Below are 27,057 nucleotides of genomic sequence, written 5' to 3'. Positions count from 1 at the left end.
ATGTGTGGGGTAAGGAAGGGGTGTGAGGGTCAGGGAAGGGGTTTCTGGAGCAGAGAAGGGGTGTCTGGAGCAGGGAAGGACTGTCTGGAGCAGGGAAGAGGTGTGAGGAGCAGGGAAGGGGTGTGAGGAGCAGGGAAGGGCTGTCTCCAACCCTGTTTTGTAAGGGGCTTCCCCCGTCAGACTTCACTCCTTGCACTCAATAATCTTAGAGATCACTGCCAGCCTCACTTCTGTGATTCTTTAAAAGTAATCATGGAATCACAAACCTCAGGATGGTTTGGGTTGGAAGGACCTTAAATCTCATCTTGTTCCACTCCCTGCCATGAGCAGGGACACCTTCCACTAACTCAGGTTGCTCCAAGCCCCATCCAACCTGGTCTGGAACACTTCCAGGGATGGAGCAACCACAGCTACTCTGGGCAACCTGTGCCAGTGCCTCAGCACCTCACAGGGAACAGTCCCTTCCCAACATCCCATCTAACCCTGGAGTCAGGGTTTTCCCTGCCAGCTGGGTGGGTGAGGAGGGCAGGGAGGGTTCAGAGCATGTTCCCGACAGGGTATGTGACCACTATCCTGGAGGATGCCAAGATCTACTCGAGCCATGCCAAGAAGTCGAGCGTGGATGCGGACGACGTGCGCTTGGCGATCCAGTGCCGCACGGACCAGTCCTTTACCTCCCCCCCACCCAGAGATGTGAGTGCAGGGGGGTCACAGCCCCAGCCCGGGCTGGGGGGGGCTCGGGGGGCATGGCCCTGTGTCTCCAGTTCCTCTTGGACATTGCCAGGCAGAAGAACCAGACGCCACTGCCCCTGATCAAGCCTTACTCCGGCCCGCGGCTCCCACCCGACAGGTACTGCCTCACCGCCCCCAACTACAGGCTCAAGTCCCTGCAGAAGAAGGTGAGAGCTGTGGGGTGTGGGATTTGTCTCCTGCACACCTGGTTTGGTGGGAACGGGATGGGTCGGTGTGGGCATCACCTCATCCTCCAGCTGGATTAGCATGGATAATGCCACACCTCTGGATGGTGTGGAAAACACCTTTGTGTTGGGTGGAGACTGAGCTGTGAGTGTTGGAAGCTGTCAGTTCTCTGTGTCCAGGTTGGATTGTAAATGTTCTTCTTGCTGGTCAAATTTAAGTGTAAAATGAGGGATAAAATCCATCTGGGAATGTTTTAGTGTTAAAGCAATGTCACAAATCACAGGATCATTGAGGTTGCAAAAGTCCTCCAGGGGCACCATGTCCAACCCGTGACTGATCACAGCCTTGTCAGCTAGAGCAGAGCACAGAGCAGAGCCACATGTCCAGTTGTTCCTTGAACACCCCCAGGGGTGGTGACTCCACCTTCTCCCTGGGTAACCTATTCCAGTGTCTAATCACCCTTTCCACGGAGGAATTCCTGCAGCCCAGGAGGAAGTGTCAGGTTGACTATCAAAGACACAGCTCAGGTTTGGCTTAGCTATTAAAGGCTATTTTGTCCTTACACCTCAGTTAACTTCTGCTGTAGGGGGAAGAGCTTTGCTTTGCTGCTTTTGCAAACACTGTGAGGGATTTTGTGTTTGTTTCCCCACCCCATTCCATGATTCCCTGTCTCTCTCCACAGGTTTCCTCCACAGCAGGGAGAATCACAGTCCCTCGTCTGAGCGTGGGTGCAGTGAGCAGCAGGCCCAGCACTCCCACCCTGGGTAGGAAACTCCCCCAGGGGCTTCCCTCCTTCATTTTACCAAGGGAATAATAAAGAGGAATAATTCCAAGGCCATTCCAACCCTTGAGGGACTGTCAGGATCACACCTGATGTGAAAGCATCAGAGAAGTGAACTGAAATAGATTCACCTCATCCTTATTACTGCACTGATCTCTGAGCTACAAATAACTGCAGAGGCACAAGTACATTTCAGAGAGGCAAATCCATTGCAGGTCCATCAATCCATTGCAGATCCATCCGTTCCTTGCAGATCCATCCATGCGTTGTGTATCTGTGAGACATCAGTGTATTGATGGATGTATAAATGTCTTGGTGATAAATCCTCTATTTAAGAAGCTAATCATGAAACTTACTGAGGTCTGGGGTTTTTTTTCCTCATGGACACTGAACTAAATAGCACTAAATAAAAGCCATTTCTTAAAGGTTCCCAAAATTTAGGGCTGGGCATTTATTAATGTGTGTTTGGAGCTTAGAATTGGGTAGTAAATGAGGTGAAATGGCTCAACGTTTGGTCCTGCCTGAGAATGTGACTCTTTACGTCCCCCATCAGTGAGTTCCTGTGTGTTCCCACTGTGTCCAAACCAGCAGGTTGCACTTGGGAAGCCAAAGGAGGGGTGAGGATGCTCGTGGCTGTGTTTGATGTGCTGCTGTCTGTGCTGGTGTTGCAGGGACACCCTCAGCCCAGGCCGTGTCAGTGTCAGCCAAGGTGGGAGCCCCAGTGTCCCTGGCAGGGCAGCGTTTCACCGTGCAGATCCCATCCTCACAGCCTGCTGGAAAGTCAGGTACAGCTCCCCCAGCCCTGGGGCACCACAGCACGATCCCTGCATAGGGGGAACCAGGAATCTCACACTGGGATGGGTGGGAAGGGGAAATGCTCATCTAACCCACCCCCTGCCCTGGGCAGGGACACCTCCCACCAGCCCAGGCTGCTCCAAACCCGACCAGCCTGTCCTGGAACACTCCCAGGGATGAGGCAGCCACAGATGTTCTGGCTTAATGTGGGAAATTGCCTCCTCTCTCCTTCATTCCAGTAACTTCTGGAGTGAATTCCCATTCCCAGCACAGAGCATCAGCTCTTTGCTCCAGCTCTGTGTTCTCTTCTGCCCTCACCCCAAGAGCATTGTCCTGTCTTTTCCACTTCTCCCTCAGGCTGATTGCAGGAGTTTCAGCCCAGAGTGCTGTAGCATCACACTGGAATTTTTATTCCAGTGGGGGGAAAAATCCAGTTGTTTTTTCAAGCCTTCACTAAGGTTCTTTCTCTCTGCTTTCCCAGCCACCCCAACAACCCCCACAGTGCAGAATGTGCTGATCAATCCCTCCCTCATTGGGCCCAAGAACATCCTCATCACCACCAACATGGTGTCCTCACAGAGCACAGCCAACGACTCCAACCCCCTCAAGAGGAAACACGAGGACGACGACGACTACGACAACTTGTGACAGGACTGGCCCAGCCCTTCCCCCCTGAGGGGGCTCACAGGAGATGCTGTGCCCAGCTGCAGGTTTGGGGGGCTCAGCTGCTGGCAGGGGCTCCTGAGGGTGTCGGGGCTGGGTGAGGTCAGTGTGGGTTTGTGTGTCAGGTAATAAAGAGCAGTGTTTGTTTGTACGCAGGTTTGGTGTTGTGTCTCACACACAGAGACACAGACAAACACCTCTGTGACCTGGGGCAGGTGTGTGATAGCTATAGGTGTCACACACAGACCCACCTGGAATCCTGCACACAGCTCTGGGGCCTCTGCGTGAGGAGGACATGGAAGTGTTCTCAAGTGCAGAGGAGGCCACGAAGTTGCTCAGAGGATTGGAGCATCTCTCCCCTGTGAGGACAGGCTGAGGGAGTTGGGGCTGTTGAGCCTGGAGAAGAGAAGGTTGTGTGGAGACCTCAGAGCACCTTCCAGGAGCTGAAGGGGCTCCAGGGAAGCTACAGAGGGATCTGTGTTAGGAGCTGCAGGGACAGGACAAGGAGTAATGGGTTCAAACTGAAGCAGGGAAGGTTTAGACTAGATATTGGGAAGGAATTCTTCCCTGTGAGGGTGGTGAGACACTGGCCCAGGTTGCCCATGGAGTCTGTGGCTGCCCCAACCCTGGCAGTGTTCACAGCCAGGTTAGCTGAGCCTTGGGCAACCTGCTCTGGTGGGAGGGTTAAGTCCTCACCTCGAGGCTGGGAAGGGATGTGGGATGGGAAGGGATTGATGCCCTTTCATTATGGCACAAGCTCTGAGAACTTGGAAGCTTCTTTGAGTCACTTGGAACCATCTTAAAACTCTCAGGGACTTCAGTTGCTTGGAAAGCAGAGAGGACTCAAGTTTAGGCCTAAAGTAGATATTGGGAAGAAATCCTTCCCTGTGAGGTGCTGAGGCACTGGCACAGGTTGCCTGGAGCAGCTGTGGCTGCTCCATCCCTGGGAGTATTCCAGGCCAGGTTGGATGGGGCTTGGAGCAGCCTGGGCTGGTGGGAGATGTCCCTGCCCAGGGCAGGAGGTGGAATGAGATGAACTTTAAGGTCCCTCCAGCCCAAACCAGTCTGGGAGCCCATGGTGTACAAGTCCAGGTGAAGGTCTGGGTCATCTCCAACAGCACTGGAGGAAAACAAAATGAACTAACAAAATTGGATTTATCCCATTTTCTTTGTGCTGTGACTCAGGAGTTAGGGCTGAGGGGGAAGGAGGGGAAAGGAGAACAGCAGCACTCAGTTTGGGCTGTTAACTGCAAATCAGGTAAGACACAAACCAGCTGAGCTGGTCCCAGTGGCTGCACAAGTGCTGGAACAGCTTTGAGTCAGCTCTAAGTGTCAAGTTAAAACCATTTTAGTAATTACTTTATTAGAGCTACAACAAGAGTTAAAATCCCTACATTATTCACATAGGACAAGTTTCCAACTTCATTGAATGAGGCCAGAGCGGCTAGGTACCAGTTCCTAAGGCTAGCAGCTGGAACAGCTCCTCAGGCTGCCTGGGAGGGACAGGACCAGGTCTCCAACTCCAGTGCAAAGTTCTTCCAGGGGCACAGATGAACCTGTATCTAGTGTTCACAGCTCAGGAGGAGAGGCAGCAGGCAAACCATCTCCACTCCTACAGGAATCCCAGAGGAGCTTCCCACCCTCCCCACACAGAAATATTTACAGAGACACAGCTAGTTAGGATCAATGGTTAACTCCTGGCTGAGGGCAGGAGACACCAGGCACGAGGTATTGGCTGCTGCAGCAGCAAGAGAGCTCCACTCCTTCCAAAGGCCCCAGGAATGTGGCCTAAAGGGGCCGGGACAGGTCCTGGAGGCATCAATCAAACTCCTCTTTGATGGGGGTGCAGCCCGAGAAGAAGCTGGTGTTGCTGCTCAGCATCCTCTTCTTCCTCTTCACAAGGGGTAGTTGGTTCTCCTGAGCCTCCTCATCCCTTTGGAGGGGGGAGACAGCAGTGCTGGACTTCCTCAGGAGCACCTCCTGGTCCGTGATGTCCTGCAGGACCTGTTGGGAAAGACTTGGCAGTTAGTCCCTGCTGGAGGTGAGTGTGAAGGCAGCACAGACAACTGCCAGGCCAACAGCTGCTGAATTTAAATCACTCAAGTGAAAAGAACCAATTTTGGGGTGTCAAGAGACCAAGAGTGAGCAGGAAGAGGATGAATTGGAATGGTGGGTACCCATGGGATAAGGGAATTGAGTTAGCTGAGGCAAAGTGGGAGGTGCCAAGCAGAGAGCACAGTGGCTGCTGAACAGTGTTTGGACATGGACAGGTATGATCTAATCCTGCAAGATCTTCAATTCCCACCTCTCTTTCCTGGCTGGAAGCTGCCAGCAGGTGTGGCAACATTTAAGGATGAAAACCTGACCATAAATGAGACTCAGGGTTCAGTGGCAGATCTGTTACCAGCTGGAGGCTGTGCAGAGCCCTCAGGTCACTTCCCTCTGAGGGTCCCTCCCCTGCAGCCTTGGGCAGTACCTTGGTGGTTGGAGTGATACACACAGGCTGGAAGAAGGTCTCTCCTGCTGCCACCTCTGTGGGATCTTCCAGCTTGAAGGAGCTTTCCAAGTCCCTCTTGTGGTCCTCACATGTCGTGGCATCCTGAGGGGCAGCACTAGGACTAGGATAACATCCATCCTTCCCTTTCCCACCACCAGCTGGAGGAATCCCAGGGGTTCCCTATCCACCTGCTCTCCAGGTAACCCACAGGACAGGGAGCTGCCTGCAGGGCAGGCTCCTGGCTCAGAAAACAGGCAATAGTCACTGTGCTCAGGGACGTCTCTGCTTCAGAGGTCCAAGAGCAACAGAGACACTTCCAGCCATCACTGCTCATGGACCTTCCTGCTGCTGCAATCCCTCCCCAGATTATCCCTCCCATACTTAACGAGCAATAAATCTGACCATGAGTTAACCTGGCCTAGTGAGATGTCCCTGCCCAGGGTAAGGGATTGGGATTAGATGATCTGTCCATTCCACCCCTTAAATTCTATGATTCTATTCTATGATTCTCTGGTTTTTGCCATCTGAATCCAAAGGTACAACTTGAATTTACTGAGTGCAAAAGCCTTAAAGCCATTTGTCCTAAGATTTGTGGCTGACAAATGGGAATAGGTAATGTGACAGCTCCAGAGGTCTGTGCTCAGAGCCAGAGCTTAGTCCTGCAGTGGAAAATTGACCTCAGTTATGAGGGAAATGCTACTTTATGGTATTCCCAGTGTTTGAGCAGCTGAGCCTGTGCTGAGTGATCCCTGGGCACGCTTTGAGGCTCTCTGCCCACCCAGGCCCAGCAGTACTCACCAGGCCACGCTCTCTGTTCCTGCACTTGGCCGAGTCACAGCTGCAGCTGTGGGTGCAGCACAACTTCTGCTTCCTGCAGCCACACTGCCTGTTCCCACAGTGGTAGCCCTGCAGGCGGAAAGAGTCCCTGGTTAACCCTCTGCACCCCCCCACGAGTGGCAGCTCAAGGGCAGTGCCATATCCCCAAGCTGCCACAGACCTTTCAGTGCTCCACAGCAATCCCAGGAGGAGAATCCTCCCACCTCCAGAGCCATTTAAAGCACCTTCAGTTACTCAGTTCCCCTTTTCAGGTTATCCCAAAGTGCCACTTAGACCAGCCAACACTTCCCTGGGTGGAGGGAAACTGAGTCACCACACTGAGGTTCTCCATCCAGCTAGAGGTGACCCAGTTTAGCCACCTGATGGCTTAGCAGCCCAACCCTTGGCAGGCTTTGAGCTCAGTAGAGCACACAGAGCTCCAGGCCTGACCTGAGTAGGGAATTACACTGCATCTCCACAAATGAACCCAAAGAGACAAGAGTCAACACTTCCTTCCTGCAATGTGGCCAAAATCTCCCTCAAGCCACTGCAGGTCAGAGGTTGACAAGCTGCAGTGAAAGGGTGGCCTCAAAGTCATGATTTTCTGTAGTAATTGCTGATGTTTTCAGCCACTCAGTGGTGAAATATAGAAGAATATAGAGGCTCTGTCAGGATGAGAAGCTGCAGATCCCCACAGAGGGACCAGGGACAGGGATACACAACAACCCATCCCTTTTCTCCCCCTGAAGGAGGCTCCTTGAAGGAATTAGGCTGCTCTGAGGGCTCCTCTGCTGCCCTGAGACCAGTTCAGGCACAGGCAGCAGGACAGAGTGTGTCTCATGGCAAAAAAAAAAAAAAAAAAGACTTGTCCAGGGGAAAATTCTTCAGAAAGGTGTTTCTGACCACAGACAACCTTTGCTCTGTCTGTGGGAAGATGATAAGCCACCCATGGCAGCAGAAGTGTCACGCTAAGGCTCCTCAGAGCAGCAGTGGAGACATCTCACTGCTCCTCTGTCCACAGAGATCCATAGGGCACAGGTGGTTCCCTATGGGCACTGGACCTTACCCCCATCGGGCTTCTCTTGGGTCCTCTGGCTGCTTTTCCAGGCACCCAGTCTGCATCCTCCCTCTCCCCACCGGAGTCCTCGGAGTCGGAGAACAGCTCGTCCATGGCCATGTCGGGGCTGGGCGCACGCGGCTTGGCCGACGTCTGTCTGCGCGGCTTGGGCTGCAACACAGCCACCACCACAGCTCAGCCAGAGCCAGAGAGGCACCTCACAGAGCCACCTCACAGAGCCCTCCAGGCCCGTAGGAGGCTCAGGGAGGATTGTGGGGTGAAGGAGAAGGATTAAGTTGTCAGGATGTCACTGTTAGGTTGTTCTGACCTTGGCAGTGCTCAAAGGTCAAGTGGCATCAAGCCTTGAGCTTGGTCTGGTGGGAAAGGTGTTCCTGCCCAGGGCAGGGGGTGGGGTTGGATCTATAAGGTCTTTTCCAACACAAACCACTCCATGATTCATTCCTCAAGGCCAGGTTGGCTGAAGCCTTGAGCAACCTGCTCTGGTGGGAGGTGTCCCTGCCCAGGGCAGGGGTTGGGGCTGGGTGAGCTCTGAGCTCCATCCCAACACACTCAAACTATTAACAGCCAAGACTAACTCTGGGAAAGAACCATGGACAGCCCAAGCAAACTGTAAGCAGCATCTTACTTTGGGGGGAAGATAATCGAAGGAAGAGTCTGGGGACTCTGGTGGCACTTTCTGCAGGTGCTGGAGTTTCTGTGCACTGGCAGCTTGGAGCAGCAGCAGTTTCTGTTGGGAAGGGACAAGAATTATCTTTGCAGAAGACATTAACCCATGTGCCATGAAGTTCTCATGGCTGCACAGAGCTCTACCTGTTTCAAGGTGTCATTTTCCTGGAGGAGTTCTTGGTTCTTCTCACAAATCTCCCTCATTTTCTCCAACTCTTCTTCCTGTTTGCCAGACAAGAGAAGAATCACAGAGTTATTCAAACCTGCGCAGGAATTATTCCCTGAACCTCAGCCCCAAAGGGAATGCTCACAATCCTGCACCTCCTTCCCTCCAAAGCTTCCATTCCAGGCAGCCCAAAGGATCACATCCTCCCCAGCCGCATCCTCACACTGTACCTGGAACCTGAGTCTCTCCTGCAGCTGCTTCTCCTGCTCGTTCAGGGAATCTTCCAACCTCTTCTCTTCTGCTTCTTTCTGCTTGAATTGACTGAGCAGATACAGGACCTAAAAGCAAGTCAGAGTCAAGAGAGATAAATTCCTGAAGGAACATCAAAGGCAATTTCATGAAGATTCTACAACTTCCAGCAGGATTCCACCTTGGCCTACTTGAAGTGATCTTGTGCTCAGCTCAGAGATAACATCCTCACTTAAAGCACTGAAGTCCTTGAATAAACCAACTGTGCCCAGAGAGCTGTGAGGAATGGAGCTCAATCCAATTGGAGCTGTCACTGGTGATGTTCCCCAGAGCTCAGTGTTGGGGCAGGTCCTGTTTGACATCCTTAGGGATGATCTGGACATGGGGAGTGAGTGACCTCAGGGAATTTGCAGAGGACACTGAGCTGGGTGGGAGTGTGTATCTGCCTGGGGCTAGGAAAGCTCTATAGAGAGACCCGGACAGACCTGATCAGTGGCTGAGGACAAGTGCAGGAGGGTCAGTAAGGCTCAGTGCTGGTCCTGCCCTGGGTTCACAAGGTGTTTCAGAGGTGTCTGGACGTGACACTGGAAGATCTGGTTTAGGGTCTAGGGGTTCCAGCAGTGACAGGTTCATGGTTGGTCTCAATGACCTTAGAGGTCTCCTCCAGCTGGAGGTTCCATGATTCTAACTGGCACAGGACACAGAATGAATAGGAAGATTTTTTTGGCTCTTTATGAATCATCTGCAGGATTCTAACACACCAAGCTTGGCTTCAGCTCATCCCTTTACCCTCGAGCAGGAATCAGTCCCTGAGTGCTCAGTATTCCCATGCCTCATGTTTCACCTTCTCCTGGTGCTGCTGCTCCTGCACTAGGTGCTTGTTCTGGAACTGAGCCTGCAGCTCTGTCACATGGTTCCTCTCCTCTATCAGCATCTTCTGCACATCTGAGCAGGTGGCCTTGCTCTGCTCCAGGCTGCTCTGCAGCTTGCTCTCCTGCACCTTGGAGGACACCAGCTGCAAGACAGAGCCAGGGGATGGCTCGGCTCAGGGGTCCATGCTAGCACAGGAGACGAGCCTGGGGGTGAAGCTCTTGTGGCACTTCTTGTCACCCCCAGAGCTGCACTGGCCACCAGCAATGAGACCAGGGCTGACACGTGGTAACCATTTTGGAAGGGCCAAACAGGGAGCAGAGGGTCCCATGACCAGGCCTAGATTCATCTCCCTTCTTGCAGCACTTGGAGTACTTGTCTTTTCATTTTTTGTCTTCCAGGCAGTGACAGATGATTCTGTCCTTCAGCTGCTCTTGCCCTAATTCCACATTAAACCAATTCCTACTCTCCCCCAATCTTGTCCAAGCTTCTCCCCTGAGCTCATCCTGCACTCTCATTGTTTCTCTGCTCCTTCAGATTATATTTTTAGGTACTTTTTTCCTCTTCCACTTCCAAAACTGGTCTTTTCCCTTTTCCTATCCCAGCCTGTCAGCACAGCTTGAGTTGCTATCTCCAGACCCACATCAATTCCATTTCCCTCTTTCCTGTGTTTTGGATTTCACTCCCCAGTACAAGAGAATATTTGAATCCAAAGTTGTGAGGGAAATAAACCTCGTCCAGCTCCACACAACCCATCCCTGCTGTCAGCATCTCAGCCCCTCCTTTCATTTCTAGCTAAGGAATCTCCTAACTGAGAGCCTTTGATTTTAGAGCTGAGAGAGGACAATCCAGCACTTACCTCTCCAAGGAGATACTTCAGACCACATTTGGCCTCCAGGATGGTGGCAATGCTGTCCCAGCGCTGCTTGGCACGGTCTCCACCGTCTGCATCCAGGAGCTTCTGCTGCAGGTCTGCTATCTGAGCACTCCTGGGGACAACCCAGGGATTTAGGTTACACAACAGGACAAAGCCAGGGCAGGTGTCTGGCTAAAGATCCTGTTCCCAGAGCACTAGATAAAGCAGTTCCAGTTGAAGCTGGGGATGTTGAGTGGGACAGTTGGAACCTGCAGAGCTGCACTGGTTGTTGTGCCTCCCCTCACCCTCCAGGTATTTAGCCCTTATTGGTGCTCCCAGCCAGCCAAGAAAAATCTAAGTATAGAATCATTAAACCATCAAGGTTGGAGGAGGCCTCGAAAAGCATCAAGGGCAACCACTAACCTGTCACTGCTGGAACCCCTAAACCCTAAACCAGATCCTGCAGTGTCACATCAAGACACCTCTGAAACCCCTCCAGGGATGGGGTGACTCCACCACCTCCCTGGGCAATATCCCAGGGCCTCAACACCACAACAGGGAAAACATTTCTCCTCACATCCAATCTGACTCTGCCCTGGCTCAGCTCAAGGCCATTCCCTCTAGTCCTCTCCCTGCAGCCCTGGCAGGACACACATCCCCCACCTGTCTCCAGCCCTGGCAGGAGTTGCAGAGAGCCAGGAGGTCACCCCTGAGCCTCTTCTCCAGGCTGACCAAGCCCAACTCCCTCAGCCCTTGCCCATGTGCTCTAGCCCTTTGCTGCCCTAGTTGCCCTTGGCTGGACTTGCTCCAGTGCCTCAATGGCCTTTGGGCAGGGAGTGCCCAAAGCTGAGCACAGCACTGAGCTGGGACCTCCCCAGTGCCCAGTCCAGGGGGATAAGCACTGCCCTAGTCCTGCTGCCACACTCTGCTGGAGCCAGGCCTAGGTGCCCTTGGCCTCCTTGGCCACCTGTGCACACTGTTGGCTCCCACTGAGCTGTGCCACCAGCACTGCCAAGGCCTTTGGGACCAACACATATCACATCACTGTGACTGATATCCCCACACTATGGAGAAATCCCATACAGGAAAACCATGTCGTTTTCTCTCATCATTTCTAGTGTCAGGACATGAGTTATTTACATTCTCCTCCATTTCCCAGGAGAGTTGAGACAGAGGTGAGGACAAACCCAGGAGATGCTGTGCAGCTCAGCTGTGTGTGCTGCCTCACCTGAGCTCCATCTCGGTTTCCAGGCTCTCTATCTGCTTGGATATGGAGAGGTCCATGTCTGGAGACCGCAGCTCAGTGAAGCAGAAGGTTCTTCTCTGGGGAAGCAGAGCAGGACACAGGTGAGGAGATCCCACAGCCACAGACATTCCAGCAGCTAAACCTCACTCACTTACATTGTTAAAGTCTCCAAGGATCTGTCCCCAGCTTTAATTCCATAGCTTCATCCCCACAGCTGTGACCCACTCACAGCCCTCTAGATTATTCAGCCTGGAAATGACCTCCAAGATCATCACATCCAACCATTCCACCTGCCAAGGACACCTCTAACCATGTCTCCCCAAGTGCCACGTTCACATTTTTTGGACACCTCCAGGTATGGTGATCTCCACCACTGCCCTGGACAACCTGTCCCAAAGCTTGGCCACCCATTCAGTGAAGAAATTCTCCCTAATCACATTAATTAAGCTACTTCAGCACCTCTGGTCCATGACATGCCAGAGGACACCACCACTAACCCTTTCTTCCATGAAGATAGGCAAGTATAGATTATCTACTTTTTTTGGACACCTCCAGGTATGGTGATCTCCACCACTGCCCTGGACAACCTGTCCCAAAGCTTGGCCACCCATTCAGTGAAGAAATTCTCCCTAATCACATTAATTAAGCTACTTCAGCACCTCTGGTCCATGACATGCCAGAGGACACCACCACTAACCCTTTCTTCCATGAAGATAGGCAAGTATAGATTATCTACTCCTTTTTGAGGGGTCAAGCAGGTTGGGAGTATTGACCATTCCAGCATTGCTGAACCCATTCCTCCATGAAGGTAGGAAAGGATGGAGCTCCAACCCTTTCTGAGAGAACAGGTCAAGCAGGAGTGGGAGTACTGATCACTTCAGCACTGCTGAGAAGCCAGAGGTGTGGGACAGGGAAGGTGATGTCTCCCTTACCCGGATCTTTGAGGGAAGGTTTTCCCCAGCCTCCTTCTTCTCTTTAAGCTGGAGGAGCTCCTGTGCCAAGATCTTTCTGTCCTCCAGCAGGTCTGCAAGGTGCCTTCGAGCCTCCTCAGTGCTGACTAGAACCTCGACTTCATTTGCCAGCCAACTCTGGAAGGAACAACCCCCCCAAACAGAGCAGTTAAGTCTCAACTCCAGCCCTGAATCCTTCTCCGTCAAGGCACTGAGAACTTCAAATCACCACACTGCAGCTCCCAGTCCCTCCCCAGTATGCTCCAGCCAAGCCCAGTTTGCCCTCTGGAATGGAGATCAGCGTCACCCACTTTGACTCGTGCAGCAATGCCTTCCATGCCCCTGTTCTGGCTCTCCTTGCGTTTGTCTGCAGCTTCCTTCTGCTTCTGCAGGGCATCCTTCAGCCTCTTGTTAGCTGCTGCTGCCTGCAAACACACCACAGGAGCTCAGCAGGGGCTGTGGCACCTTCTCTGCAACAGCTGGAAGCATCAGAGGTTCCCACACAAGGCACTGGGACAGTGAGAGCACAAGGAATGAAGCAGAACAGCTTCAAAGTCCTCAACTGATTTCCTTTGCTTCTAGGCTTCCTTTCTGCCAGGCCTAAAGGTATCCAAAGTGATGGTTTCAAGAGGTGTTTCTCCAGTATCACCAGCCTGAAAGGATGTTCAGCTGCAATGTAGTATCTGTCACTCACTCAAACTCATTTCACACTTCCTAGCTTGGGCATCTGGGATGGATCTGCCACAGGAGCCTGAAGGCCAGTTCTGGCCTTTAAACACAGAACCACCAAGGCTGGAAGAGATCTTTTAGGTCATCAAGTCTAACTGTTAGATCAAGTCTAACTGTTAAGGAGCAGATTGGACTAGAATCCCTCAAAGACAGAAGTGTGGATTTCTCCACAGAGAAAAGCACTTTATTTCCAGCCTCTAAACTGCCTTGAAGAGGTTCCTGCATGTCCCACTCCACCCTCTAGCCCCACTCTGCAGACCTGGGGGACTGGGCAGGGGTCAAGGCTGGAAGAGACCTTTAAGACCACCAAATCCAACAGTTAGACCACCAAGTCCAACCATTAAGGAGCAGATTGGACTAGAATCCCTCAAAGGCTACAAGACACAAGAGTGGATTTCTCTACAGAAAGAGATGGTCTTATTTCTACCCTCTAAACTGTCTTTAAGGGACTTCTGCATGTCCCATTCCACCCTCCAGCCCCACTCTGCAGACCTGGGGGATTGGGCAGTGTCAGGGTTGGAGGAGACCTTTAAAATCATCAAGACCAACTGTTAGACCACCAAGTCCAAGAGTTAAGGAGCAGATTGGACTAGGATCCCTCAGAGGCTGCAAGACACAACTGTGGATTTCTCTACAGAGAGAAAAGCTCTTATTTCCAGCCTCTAAACTGCCTTGAAGAGGTTCCTACACGTCCCACTCTGCAGCCCTGAGGGACCTGGCAGGGGTTGGAAGCAGGTTGGGCTCCTCACCTCCTCTGTTTTGCGCCTCAGCACGTTGGCTTGCTTCTGGAAATCTCTCTCAAGCTTGTGCAGCTCATACTCTCTCTTACGATCCTGCAAGGAAACACCACGAAAACACATGGGAAAGGCACATGAACTCCACATTTCCCATGGCAAAGCTTCAGCAGCCCCAGAGCCAGAAGTGCAAGACTGAGCAGCCCAAGGCACTGAGGGGTAAGAACTGCTGTAAGAGCACAACTCCAGACATTTGCTGCCCATTCCTCTGGGATGCCACAAGCACCTGGAGTTCATCATCCTGCACGTCCAATATTCCTGGGAAAGCTGAAACACCTCCCATTTGGGGGCCAAACCCTGCAGCTTTAGAAGATCTAGTATTTTTGGCCTTCTCTTTAGAGCTGAACCACAACTGTGCCAAGAGCTTGAAGATCTCCAGCCACAAGTGCATTTGCAGCTGGTGTAGGTTGGCAGACACATGAACCAACTCCTCAAAGCATTCCCAGCTGGTCTTCAGCTGCTTCCCAGTGCAACAAACCTTGCAGCAAAGACTTTGGTGGTTTGTTTTAACTCTTTGGAGGGAGGTATAGGTTTAGGGCTTGGTTGCTCACCCTTTCTTTCAGCTGGAGCACTTCCTTGTCCTTCTGCTGCTTCAACTGCCTGAACTTTTCAGCGTCTTCTTTCATCTGGCGCATCAGCTGCACCCGCTGCTGCTTCATCTCCTGCAGAGCACAGGGAGGGGTGGACTCAGCATGGCAGTGAGGAAAACCACTGCCCCTGTGGCAGGGGGAAACAGATGCTCAGGGAAGTCACTGGTGTGTTCAAAGAATCACCAAGGTTGGAGGAGACTTGGAAGAGCATCAAGTCCAGTCATGAACCTGTCACTGCTGGAACCACTAAACCCTAAACCAGATCCACCAGAGCCATATCAGAGACCTCTGAAACACCTCCAGGGGTGGTGACTCCACCCCCAGTCCAGGGGGGTGAGCACTGCCCTAGTGCTGCTGCCACACTCTGCTGCAGCCAGGACAAGATGCCCTTGGCCTCCTTGGCCACCTGTGCACACTGTTGGCTCCCACTGAGCTGTGCCACCAGCACTGCCAAGGCCTTTGGGACCAACACCTCTGTCCCCCACTGCTCCCCCAGCCTGGAGCTGCATGGGCTGTTGTGTCCCCAGGGCAGGACCAGCACTGAGCCTTACTGACCCTCCTGCACTTGTCCTCAGCCACTGATCAGGTCTGTCCAGGTCTCTCTCTAGAGCTTTCCTACCCCCAGGCAGATCCACACTCCCACCCAGCTCAGTGTCCTCTGCAAACTCTCTGAGGTCACTCAATCCCCACATCCAGATCAGCACTAAGTCAAGTGATCTGACTGAGGCATTACATTACCAGAAGTGCAGAAGACCCTTTGGAATGATTTTACTTCTCCAAGCTTCAGTAGTCACCTGCCTAGGGTGTTACACCAGCAATTGTGATCATGGAGCCAAAGGAATCTTCCCAAAACCTGATGTTGTGTGTTGGCAGACTGAGGCAGTGAGTGGTTCTGTCTGGGAGCTGCTCTGTCTGCCCTGCAGCAGGTCAGAGCTGCCTGCTGAGGATTAGTTACCCTGATCTCTTGGTTCAGCTTGGACACGGTTCGCTCTGTGCATTCCTTCAGCTTGAGGAGTTTGGATTGCTCATGCAGCTTCTTCTTCAGCTCATTCATTTTTGCCTCCAACTCCTGGAGCCTCTTCCGACGCCTCTCGCTCAGTCTGTGAAGAAACCACACTTGAACACACCAAATCCTCTCCAGTTTCAGAGACACCTCAGGGAAAGGAAAGTATTTGTGTGTTGTCCCTTTTCCTGCTGCTTCTCTGCAGCTCACACAACTCTCCTGGCATGTTACAGGGACACACTGACACCAAATAAGCTTTTATAGAGAGCAGAAGGCCAAGACAGTGAGTTTTCAGCCATATTAGCACAACCCAGAGCTGTAAGCAGAGTCACCCTTACTTGGCCTGGTTGATATCCTTCTTTGCCATATGCAGAGCAAGGAACAACTCTTCCTTTTCTTTCTGCAAGTTGCTGACCTCCAACTCCAGATCCTTGATGTTAGTCTGGAAAGGACAAGATTAGAAAAGCTGCAAATAAAAACCTTGAAAATGCACAGTGAGACAAAGCTTTGAGACCTTGAGAAACCACAACCCTTCCTTGCAGATAAACCACCTGGTCTGTGAGCAGCGAGTGGCACAAGGGCTGGAACACCACACACTGAGGCTTTGGTGGGGTACAGACCCACTGAGACTGAACAATTCCAGAGGTGGGAGATGCCAGCATAGCTGGAAGAGCTGCTCAAAGGGGCAGGATACAGCTTAGGACATCATAGACCCAAAGCAGAACATGCTCATGAGGTGACAGATCTCTTCCCTCCCCAGCATGGAGTGATTGCATTAACTGGGCAAGACAAACTGAGCTTATCCTCACCAGAAGGATTTCAGGAGTTTACCTGGTACTGGGACTGAATGGGCTCCAGCTGAGTGTCATTCTGAGTCATTTTTTTGGCCAGAGCCTCCTTCAGACTCAGAGCTTTGTTCAGCTCCAGCAGCTCCTTGGACAGCTGTGCCTGGCGCAGAGCATGTTGAGTGCTGAAGTCATTGGAGGATCTCTTGGCATCCTGACCCACTTCTGCTTCCTGCAGGAGACACAGCAGTGAGCAGGAGAGGCCAAGCCAAAGCTCTTCAGTTATGTGGCCACAGTTCCTGCAGAGCACTTCAGATTTAGGGTTTGCATCAAAAAATTACTCAGAAATGAGAACAGGGAATTATTTGAACACACTGAGCAGTAAGGAGCAGGGAAAGGCATTTATCAGGCACTGGGAGCAGGAACTAGCAGGAGGAAACAGATAAAAGGGATGAGGACACCCAACAAGCCCAGAAAGGTCTTCAGGGCTGAGCTCCCTCACTTACACCTGGGGAATCCTGGTCAGAGTTTGCCACCTCGGCAGCAGCTTCCATTGTTGCAGCAGTTTCACTCTGGAGAGGCCAAAGAGAAGAGAATTTGGGTGGAAAGGGGAAAAAGAGGATGTAAAATTAAGCTATTAACACTCTAACAACATATAGGAAAAAGTAGAATGTGATTCTCCTGTGGTCAGAAAGGTCTCTGGAACAAGGAGGACATTGTCTTCCTCCTTTAGTCAAGGGAGCAAACTCCTCCTAGACCAGCTGAACAAGCCATTCCTTGTATCCCTCCCTGAGCTCCAACACTGGCAGCCAGATCCTTACAGGGGGAAGGAGTCTGGGAATGGTGAGTGTCCAGCAGAGGAGAACAGAAGCTCCTCAGCAAGGCAAAGATCTGGCAACTTCTAGTTAACAACTTCAGGTCCCTGCAATTGTGTTGCTCATCAGAACTACCAAGTTCCTAACACTCCATCCAATTTACAGATTGCAAATCCATGCTGACCTCCCACTGTCAGATTCCTTTATGGAGACTCTTCTCCCCTCAGGTGCAGCACAAGAGGTCTTTGAAGCACACCAGGACGGTGTGGAGGTGGCTATCTAGAGTCACTTGAATTCCTGTGCTCCTCAAGCAGAGTGGAATCCACTGCTCAAGAAGATCAGGAAAAGAATCCCAGATTCCATGAGCAAAGTCACTGGGCACATCTCTTCCCTCCTTGGGATGGGCCTTACCTGCAGCTCAGCCAACAGCTGCTGCAGATTGCGAATCACCTCCACATTCTCCTTCAGGTCCTCATCCTCCACAGTCTCCACCAGCTTCTGCAGGTCCAACTTGCACCTGTGGCACAAAGTCCATGGCATGTTTGGGTTACACAAGCCAACAAGGAACGACTTCCCCCACTCAACACAAAAATGAACAGCCACAATTTAACTGTATCCAGGTTATCCCACTAAAAATGTTCAGGTTATCCCACAAAAACTGTTGAATTCTCAGCTATTTCCCCAGCACAAGGAGGGCGTGGAAGCACTTACACAGCATGGTGCTGGAGCTGCTCGAGTTTGGCACTCATCTTCTCATTTTCTTGCTCTGTCTAAGAGAAAGCAGAATGACACTGAATGGGAGAAGCAAAATAAGAAGCTGACTAAGTTGTGTGGGGCAAATCAAGGCCCTGAAGGATCTCACACAACCATAAGCCACCAGTTTGTTTGGATTTAGCACCTTTGCTTAGGAACAGACACAAAGTAGGGAGGGGATTAGGAAAGAGAGAACACCTGGGCAAGTGCTGGGATTTGAACTACTAAAGCAAGGGAAAACTGAAGGATTCAGGTCTACTTTTCCCCACTGAAGTCATCAGGTCTATGGTCTAACAGGCTCTGGGAGATTCTTGGGTTCTGGCTGAAATTTGAAGTCAATGTGAAAGGGACACTAAAGAGAGAGTCCCAACATGTCCTTACAGAATCACAGGATCAGTGAGATTGGAAGTGACCACAATGGGTCAACTGGTCCCATCTCCCTGCTCAGAGCTCATGGCTCAGGTTGTGTCCAGAGGGTTCTGGAACACCTCCAGTGAGGGAGAATCCACGACCTCTCTGGGCAATCTGTTCAGTGCTCAGGGACTGCACAGCAAAGAAGTTCTTCCTCGTGTTCAGGTGGAACTTCCTGGGCAGTAGTTTCTGCTGTTCCCTCTTGTTTGATTGGTTTCCCCCACTGAGCAGAGTCTGATCATCCTCTTGGCACCTCCTGTTCATGGACTTGAATCCATTGTTAGAGGAGCTGCCATTGATTAATTATCGGCAACTCAAAGCTCTCCTTAGGTAACTGAACCTCACCAGAATGATCCTCTCCAACATCTGTGCTGTCTGCCCAGCAGCCTCACTCAGTCCTTGGCTCAGCTTCTGGTTCTCCTCCATCAGGGACTGGTTCTTCTCCATCAGGGACTGGAGGTTCTCTGAGGGTGCCAAACTACTGCAACAGCAAGGACAAGTTTGTGAGCATGACCTCAACTAGAGGTTTGCAGCAGCACTGAGATTACCTCCAGGTTCCCTAAATAACCTACAGGAGAAATGACAGGATGGTTTGGGTTGGAAGGACCTCAAAGTTCATCCAGTCCCACCCCTGCCATGGGCAGGGACACCTTCCACTAGCCCAGGTTGCTCTACCCTGTCCAACCTGACCTGGAACACCTCCATAATGTAGGCAGAAGCTCCAAATAGAGGTTGCAAACTTCATGTACTTGGGTTTTGAGACATCCTCAGAAGCCAACACCTACACAACCCACAATGGGCGTACCAGGTGCTGTTAACAGCAATGGAGGTGAAGATGCTCCACGTTTGGGGCAAAAGGGTGAAGAAAAGAGGGATGGATGGCTCTGAGAAGCACGTATTTCCTTAGAGAGGAAGCAGACAACATCTCCCATTCCCTACAACTGGTTTTTGCAGTCTTAAAGGCTTTGCTCCAAAATTAATTGACCCATGCACACATGGAATTGCAATTAGGGTGACAAAAGGCACAAAAAGGAGACAACAAGTGTCCAGGTGCTATTAAAAGCAGCTGGTTTGCTGTACCCTCACTCCACAGCACTGACTGGAGCAAAGGGGATCAGAGGCTTAACTAGGGTGAGAGAGATCAGACACAGTGAGCATTCATCAACAGATCTTACTTGATAGACACGGGGAGGGTCCCTCCATGGGCCTGCAGCAGCAACACCTGGAGCTGTTGGACCTAGAAACACCAACAGGTACTGCCTGTAAATCTCTCCCATATAATAACTTGATGGTTGAAGAATGTCATTAACATCTTTAGTCTTACTGAGTCACCTGCTCCATAGTCCTACCATTGCCTGTGGAAAGGAGTCATGTTGCTGCAGAACTTACAGAGCCATCAAGGTTGGAGGAGACCCTGAAGATCATTGAGTCCAACCATGAATCTGTCACTGCTGGAACCCCTAAACCAGATCCTCCAGTGCCACATCCAGACACCTCTGAAACCCCTCCAGGGATGGTGACTCCATCACCTCCCTGGGCAATATCCCAGGGCCTCAACACCACAACAGGGAAAACATTTCTCCTCACATCCAATCTGACTCTGCCCTGGCTCAGCTCAAGGCCATTCCCTCTATCCTCTCCCTGCAGCCCTGGCAGGACACACATCCCCCACCTGTCTCCAGCCCTGACAGGAGTTGCAGAGAGCCAGGAGGTCACCCCTAAGCCTCTTCTCCAGGCTACCCCAACCCAGCTCCCTCAGCCCTTCCTTATTGGACATGTTTTCCAGACCTTTTCTAAGCTTCCAGACCTCTTATGAGCCTTTTATTTCATGTAACTTACTCCTAAAGTGAAAGCTTCCCTCTCTTCCCTCTGGAATCACCACACTCACTTCCCACTTTGTGCTGGGCACAGGGAATGGCAGCAAGGCACCAAACCATCCCTATATCCCTCATTTTCCCTGCAGTCTGTGCAGGCAATAGTTTGGTGGGTGGCATGAGATATAAAACACACCACCATTTTCCTATGGCATTCAGTTAACTACTGCAGAATTACAAGAAATATTCATATAATCATAGAATTTTAGGGGCTGGAATGGAGCTTAGAGATCGCCCAGCCCCAACCCCTGCCCTGGGCAGGGACACCTCCCACCAGAGCAGGTTGCTCAAGGCTCAGCCAACCTGGCTGTGAACACTGCTAGGGTTGGGGCAGCCACAGCCTCCCTAGGCAACCTGTTCCATTCATGTATTCCCTTTCCAGCCCTTCCACATCCACCTGCAGAGCCACAGAAATGCATATGGAATGTGCTTTGCCTATTTTATGTGCCTTTCCTTGCTGTTTGCTGAGGACCAGGAGCCCAGACCTGCTCCCCCCACATGGAGAGACACAGTACCTGCTGCTTCAGCTGGTGCAGCTCAGCTGCCTGAGGATCCACATTGACAATGGGCTTGTTTTTGATCTTCCTGGCCCTGTCAGCATATCTCAGAGTGTTCAGAGTCTCCTCCAGGTTGGAGTCTGCTGGGCTCACGCAGGCAATCATCAGAGTGTGGCTGTTTCCCCCCAGGGAGTCTGATGAGGGAAACAAGGCACAATCAAAGCTTTCACAGGCCAAGATTGACCAGAAACTTATCATTAAGATATTAAGCCCCCATGAGTTCACACCCAGAATACACTTAGAGGATATCCAGCTGTACTTTTGCCATTACCTTCCCCTCTGCCCAGGCAGCTCTGTATTCAAGAGGTTTTTTGACAGCCAAAGTCATGTCTGAGCTCTAAGCACTACACATTTCACCTCAGAAGCCCCAGCAATGTTGTTGTATAATAAGTACATTACTTGAGGCCATTGTAAGTAATTTATTTGCCAAATTAGGCCAAATAAGTGATTTTTATTCCATTTCTGGCCTAGTTCTTTCAGGCTTTTGCCTCCAGTAATGCTCAAGAGCTCCCTGAATATCTGGACATCAGAACTGTCTCCCATTTGAAGAGTTACTGAACAAGGTGTTTGTTCAGCTCACCAAGCTGAAGTGGCATCACAACCTTTGCTTCTGCACCGACACAGAGAACTAGAGACACAACTACTGAGCAGGAAAAAGGGTTCCACATCCAGCACCATCCACCTTCATGCCCACCATCCAACCCCACAATCCACTCCTCATCCAGAGTAACCCACCCCCACATCCACCCCCAAATTCCAGCACCATCCACCCTCTTGTCCAGCACATCTACCTACATGTCCACACAACCCCACAATCCACTAATCCAGCCAAAACCATCCAGCACAATCTACCCCCAAACCCACATCCACCCCCTCAGCCAGCACCATCCTCCCCCAAATTCCAGCACAATCCACCCCCTCATCTATCCCTTCATCCAGCACAATCCACCCACACAATCCATCCCCTCATCCAGCACAATTCTCCCCCTCATCTAGCACAATCCATCCCTATAATCCACCCCCCATCAAGTTTTATTAGGTATTTTCATATATGGAAAACACTGAAGAGTTCTTATACCAAAATCATTTATAGCTACCAAAAAACCCACCCAGTAAGTTGATTCCCAAATCTGTGCCCACATCAAAGTTTAATTTAGATTAAAAGGATTAAAATACCATCACAGCTACTGAAAAAAGTATACTTTAACTATATAAGCATTGCATTTTGGTATAGAAGTGATCAGGAGTATTACATTTAAGTACTAGAGACCAGATGCTCAAGCAGAGGAGACAAACCACACGAGGCACAGAGAAGACACAGCCTGAGCTCAGTCTGGCTCTGATAGCTCCAGCAAGTTGCTATAATTAGGGTATAATAACAGGTCTCTGCTCCCAGACTTCTCATCTGCCTTCTGCCCACCAAAAATATGCTCTGAGCTTCCTCCTGTCACACAGGAACTGCAGGAGAGGGCTCAGAAATGAGTTCATCACTGCATTTGCAACCTAGAAAGAAGAGTCTAGGAAAGGTCTGGATTCAGTAAGAGGAACTAAACAAATTCAATTCCTTGGCTACAGCAGCTCTGAGCTGCGGTTTGGTGGCTCTTGGGTTTCCTCCTGCTCTACTTAAAATGCATCTGCAGAATCATAGAATCAACCAGGTTGGAAAAGACCTCCAAGATCATCAAGTCCAACCCTACCGTGGTCACTAGCCCATGGCACTAAGTGCCACATCCAGTCTCAGCTTGAAAACCTCCAGGGATGGTGAATCCACCACCTCCCTGGGCAGCACATTCCAATGCCTGAGCACTCTCTCCATAAAAATATCTCTTCCTAACATCCAACCTAACCCTCCCCTGGCAGAGCTTGAGTCTGTGCCCTCTTGTCCTGCTGCTGGTTGCGTGGGAGAAGAGACCAACCCCCACCTGACTCCAACTTCCTGTCAGGGAGTTGCAGAGGGTGATAAGGTCTCCCCTGAGCCTCCTCTTCTCCAGGCTGAACACCCCCAGCTCCCTCAGCCTCTCCTCATAGCACTTGTGCTCGAGTCCCTTCACCAGCCTCGTTGCTCTTCTCTGGATCTGCTCCAGCACCTCAATGTCCCTCCTGACCTGAGGGGCCCAGAGCTGAGCACAGAATACAGGTGTGGCCTCACCAGCTCTGAGTACAGTTAGGCTTTATTCAGAGAATTTTAGTGGCTGGAATGGAGCTGAGAGATCATCCAGCCCCAACCCCTGCCCTGGGCAGGGACACCTCCCACCAGAGCAGGTTGCTCAAGGTTTTAGCCAACCTGTCCTCTCCCTTACCTTGCAGCAGCCTTGTCAGCTTGGAGTCTCTGTAGGGGACAAAGCCTCCCTTCTTGTTCTCATCTCCTAGAGCACTGATGACATTCCCCAGGCAGAGGAGGCCTCTGTTTATGTTGATGCCTGCAAAGAGACAGAGTAGAACCACTGAATGGCTAAAACCCGATCATTTTCTCAAGGTTAAAAAAAACCCCATATTAGATGTGTTAGAGAACTGCTTTGCTCTTTTATTAACTCTACAATGGTAAGAAACCCAAACTCTACCAGTGCTTTGCCTACAGACCTTCTTTTAGTCTGTCTCCCTCAGCCTTGGTCTTCTTTTGTCGCTCAGAGCCTGCAAGATCCACCAGGTGTAGCTTGGAGTGAAAACTGCAGTTCCTGTGGCAGAAATAAACCATTTCACTCCCTTAGGTAGGAAAGGAACAGCTCAGGAGAGGTTGAGTTAGGCTACTGAGCTGATATGTCAGAGAGAGCCCAAGAAGTGCTTTGTTCAAGACCATGAACTAAGGACAGGATGATGGAGATTGGAGTAGGTAACTCCTAGCAGCTTTGGGAGTGGCTGCAGCATCACACTTACTTGTCATTCTTCTTCTTCTGGTCAATGCAGATGGTGAAGATGGCATGGGAACGTGAGGACTGGGAGTTCATGGCTGTGGAACCCACTGTCCTGGAGTTGTTCCCTTGCTCTAGGCAGGACACAGTGTCTTGGGCACAGGTGACATTTCTTTCCGTCAACCCTACAATCTGCATCAGGAGGAGATCATTATTTATCCTCTCCTTCCTCTTCACTTTGGCTTACATCAGAGCAGTCATCCTCCACCTTAGGCTGTAGCAGACCAGGTGAGGTGCGCTCCCAAGGATCAGTCTCCCCTCAAGGCCTGGTATGGATCCCCCAGGAAAAACCTGTCCTGAATTCCACATCAGCAACATGAAATCACATCACCTCTCCTTCCTCCTACTCCTACATTCACACCCCAAGTCCCTCTGCCTGCCTGAGCACTGGGGATGGAGATACAGCCCTCAGCAACTCATGGACAGATCCATCCCTCAGATATCCCAGGCCAAACTGGGAGCTGAGCTGTCCCATCCCAGGCAGAGGAAGGGGATAACTGGCTGCTGGAGTGAGATTTATGTGGAGAGTGGTGGGAAGGCAACTCCCAGGGACACAAAGGAGAGGGGATGAGTGAGAGGGGCTGGATGTGCTTCTTGGCAAGTTGTGCTTTCCCTGAGGGCACATCACCCTGGATCACTCCTGTGCTGCTCCTAACACATGGATAAGCCCCACAGCAGTGCTTAGCACACAAAAAATTGTCACAAAATGACACATACACCCACTAATGACCAAGGCTGACAGCTTTCAGCTGTGCATGTGACAGCCACAACCTCCTCCCACTGCCAGCTGGAACTGTCTGAAGTACAGATTAACTGCAAACCAGCAAGAACAAGCAGCAGCACAAGGTTTTCAGCACTAGGCACACAAAACTGCTGAGAAAATCACTTGGTTTCCCCTCAGGATCCCTTTGTTGCATGACACATCACAATGGCAACAGGGCTGGAAATTAAGAAAAGGGACCCAAAGTCTCAGCTAGTCACCTGAATCAGCCTTCAAAAAGAGCCACAACAGGACTTGCAAGTGGCTTTGCCATGAATATCAAACCCTACTGGTGTTACCCAGGATCAGGAGCCCAGTTTTGGGAGGAGTGAGTGGTTGTGTTGATTGTGCAAAGCTCAAGGACTCAGGGAGCTGTTCGTGTCACCCCCTCTGCACCCACAGCCACCACAGCACCAGACCTTGATGCCTTCTTTGGGGTCTTCCCTTATGCTGATCTGGGAGGACCTTTCTCTTGAGGGGCACAACAGGTCCAGGATGTCCTCGTTGTAGATCTGGAAGCAGCAGAAGAGCAGCTGAGGGTTAGCAGCCTGCCAGGAGAGCAACTCACTAAAGAAAGCTGCAATTATGCTGAAATCAAGGCTAATTTGGCATCACATTAATTTCATCCACACTTTGGATCAGAATCCAGATCCTGACAAACCTCCTGAGGTCTCAGATGCTGATTTAAAACCAACATCTATCCCCTGAAGGAGGTGCCTCAAAGCTCATTTTACTCATAACTTGATGACAGGTTGAAAAGCAAAGATTTTACCTCGAGATAAGAAACTTTGAGGACAAATTCCCAGTCCTGCCTTTGCTGCTTCTCCTCAAACAGCAGCTTGATGACCCTGGGGATAACCCCCACACTGGGCTCGTGCTCCTGGTTGGCAGTGTAGGTGCCTCCCATGGAGTAGGTTTTCCCAGATCCTGTCTGTCCATAGGCCAAGACAGTGGCATTATATCCTGAGGGAACAAAGGGCACTTGGATCAGCCATGTGGGGACAAGAAGAGACTTTGAACAAAGCTGGAGAAACCATCCTGCCAGAAAATACTGCTCCTCACTGGGAGCTTCCACCAGCATTCAGCACACGGCACAGTTAGCAACACTGAGGGACAAAATGTCAATGAGAAGCTCCTCAAAACACAGATCAAACTGTTATTTCAGCTCTTTAACATTGTCTCTGGCTTTACTGGAGCTCGTCAGGATCACGGCACAAGGTCTCTGCCAGCACAACTCCACCAACGGCTCCTGGGATGAGATGATTATCAGTCCAGTGTGAGTCTTAAAGATGAAAATTTTCACAGGGGCCTGGAATGACAGGATGGAGGAATTGGCTTTGAACTGAAAGAGAATGTTTAGACTGGATATTGGGAAGGAATTCCTCCCTGTGAGGTGCTGAGGCACTGGCACAGGTTGCCCAGAGAAGCTGTGGCTGCTCCATCCCTGGGAGTGTTCCAGGCCAGGTTGGATGGGGCTTGGAGCAACCTGGGCTGGTGGGAGGTGTCCCTGCCCAGGGCAGGGGGTGGGATGGGATGAGCTTTAAGGTCCTTCCAACCCAAACCATCCTGGGACTCTTCTTGCCTTACACATAAAGCTCCAGGAAGCAAAAGGCCCCAAAGAACAATACAACCCATTTTACCAACCCTGTGGAACAGAACAACCTTGCAAACAGGCAAGATCGGCCACTTGTCGCTGGAAGCTAAAACCAGTTCCTACACAGTGCAGTTTTCTCCTGATAAAGCCAAAACCAAATCAAACCAGCACCTCCTTCCACCCACCGACCCCATCAACCCCCTGCACTTCACCTTTGAAGATGCCTCGAACCAGAGGGGACACAGCCGTGTTGAAAACTTCCTCTTGCTCAACAGAAGGGTCAAACACGTAGTCATAGGTGAAGGACTTATCGTTACCAACCACCACCTGCGGAGGAGATGGAACTCCCAGGGATGGGCACAGCACCCAGGGACCCCCAGGGCTGGGGTGAGGGGGGCAGGCGAGCCCCGAGGGGTGGTGAGTGCCTTACCTGTGGCTCCCCAGGCACAAAGGACAGGCAGGTCTGGCAGCCCTCGCTGATCTCCTTGTGCACCAGGGGCCGGCAGCGCAGCGCCACACGCACCGGCGTGGCCTTCTCATCATCCCGTGCCATCTCCTGCTGCCTACGGGACAGAGCTTGGGCAGGGCTGGCAGGACACCCATCCTGTTCCCATGGGAATGACCCTGGGGCACAGCTCTGCCCTGGGGGAGCAGGGACCATCGGGGGCATGGGGGATGAGTGGGGATCCCCATCCCAGGGGTCTCGGGGAGTGAATGGGAACCCTCGGGGACCTCCAGCTGTCCTACTCGGGGATGAGCAGAGACCTCTGGGGGTCTCAGGGGATGAGTGGAGACCCCTGTCCACCCTGCCCAGGGTGAGCAGGGACCCCCAGCAACCTTTCCTCGGGGTGTAAGAAGGGACCCCCAACTGTCCTGCCTAGGGATGAGTAGAGACACTTGGGTGTCTTGAGGGATGAAGGGGAACCCTCGGG

The 27,057-nt window shown here is 51.5% G+C and overlaps 2 protein-coding genes across 2 annotated transcripts; one reads left to right on the top strand and one right to left on the bottom strand.

The window, feature by feature from the left end:
* Window positions 1–543: 543 nt before the first annotated feature.
* LOC103810639 (transcription initiation factor TFIID subunit 9-like) lies at window positions 544–3,142 on the top strand. Its single transcript, XM_009083553.1, has 5 exons — window positions 544–693; window positions 765–899; window positions 1,601–1,682; window positions 2,371–2,484; window positions 2,976–3,142. The coding sequence occupies exons 1-5, from the start codon at window positions 544–546 to the stop codon at window positions 3,140–3,142; spliced, it is 648 nt and encodes a 215-aa protein (XP_009081801.1).
* Window positions 3,143–4,975: 1,833 nt separating this feature from the next.
* On the bottom strand, window positions 4,976–26,678 carry KIF4A (kinesin family member 4A). The gene is made up of 31 exons (XM_009083552.1): window positions 26,556–26,678; window positions 26,338–26,452; window positions 25,304–25,494; window positions 24,951–25,043; window positions 23,737–23,903; window positions 23,443–23,537; window positions 23,163–23,282; window positions 20,821–20,996; window positions 19,607–19,668; window positions 18,777–18,912; window positions 17,979–18,037; window positions 17,679–17,784; window positions 16,959–17,024; window positions 16,499–16,684; window positions 16,006–16,109; window positions 15,620–15,764; window positions 14,626–14,736; window positions 14,030–14,113; window positions 12,863–12,976; window positions 12,534–12,689; window positions 11,584–11,678; window positions 10,359–10,488; window positions 9,474–9,644; window positions 8,611–8,718; window positions 8,359–8,436; window positions 8,174–8,275; window positions 7,537–7,698; window positions 6,767–6,775; window positions 6,463–6,560; window positions 5,634–5,769; window positions 4,976–5,161 (listed from the first exon to the last, which is right to left on the bottom strand). Exons 1-31 carry the CDS (start codon window positions 26,676–26,678, stop codon window positions 4,976–4,978), a joined length of 3,684 nt encoding a protein of 1,227 aa, XP_009081800.1.
* Window positions 26,679–27,057: the final 379 nt, after the last annotated feature.

The sequence above is a fragment of the Acanthisitta chloris genome, unplaced genomic scaffold (genome assembly GCF_000695815.1).
Source record: "Acanthisitta chloris isolate BGI_N310 unplaced genomic scaffold, ASM69581v1 scaffold15461, whole genome shotgun sequence".
Classification (NCBI taxonomy): domain Eukaryota; kingdom Metazoa; phylum Chordata; class Aves; order Passeriformes; family Acanthisittidae; genus Acanthisitta; species Acanthisitta chloris.
This window is presented reverse-complemented; position numbering and strand designations above follow the sequence as displayed.

Bases quoted from the DNA above. Each gene is read 5' to 3' on its own strand.
- LOC103810639 (XM_009083553.1), top strand. From the start codon at position 544: ATGTTCCCGACAGGGTATGTGACCACTATCCTGGAGGATGCCAAGATC. The intron at 900-1,600 runs GTGAGAGCTGTG...CTCTCTCCACAG, and splicing joins TCAAGTCCCTGCAGAAGAAG to GTTTCCTCCACAGCAGGGAG. The intron at 2,485-2,975 runs GTACAGCTCCCC...CTGCTTTCCCAG, and splicing joins ACAGCCTGCTGGAAAGTCAG to CCACCCCAACAACCCCCACA.
- KIF4A (XM_009083552.1), bottom strand. From the start codon at position 26,678: ATGGCACGGGATGATGAGAAGGCCACGCCGGTGCGTGTGGCGCTGCGC. The intron at 11,679-12,533 runs GTAAGGGAGACA...CTGCTTCCCCAG, and splicing joins ACCTTCCCTCAAAGATCCGG to AGAAGAACCTTCTGCTTCAC. The intron at 9,645-10,358 runs GTAAGTGCTGGA...TCTGTCTTGCAG, and splicing joins TGAAGTATCTCCTTGGAGAG to CTGGTGTCCTCCAAGGTGCA.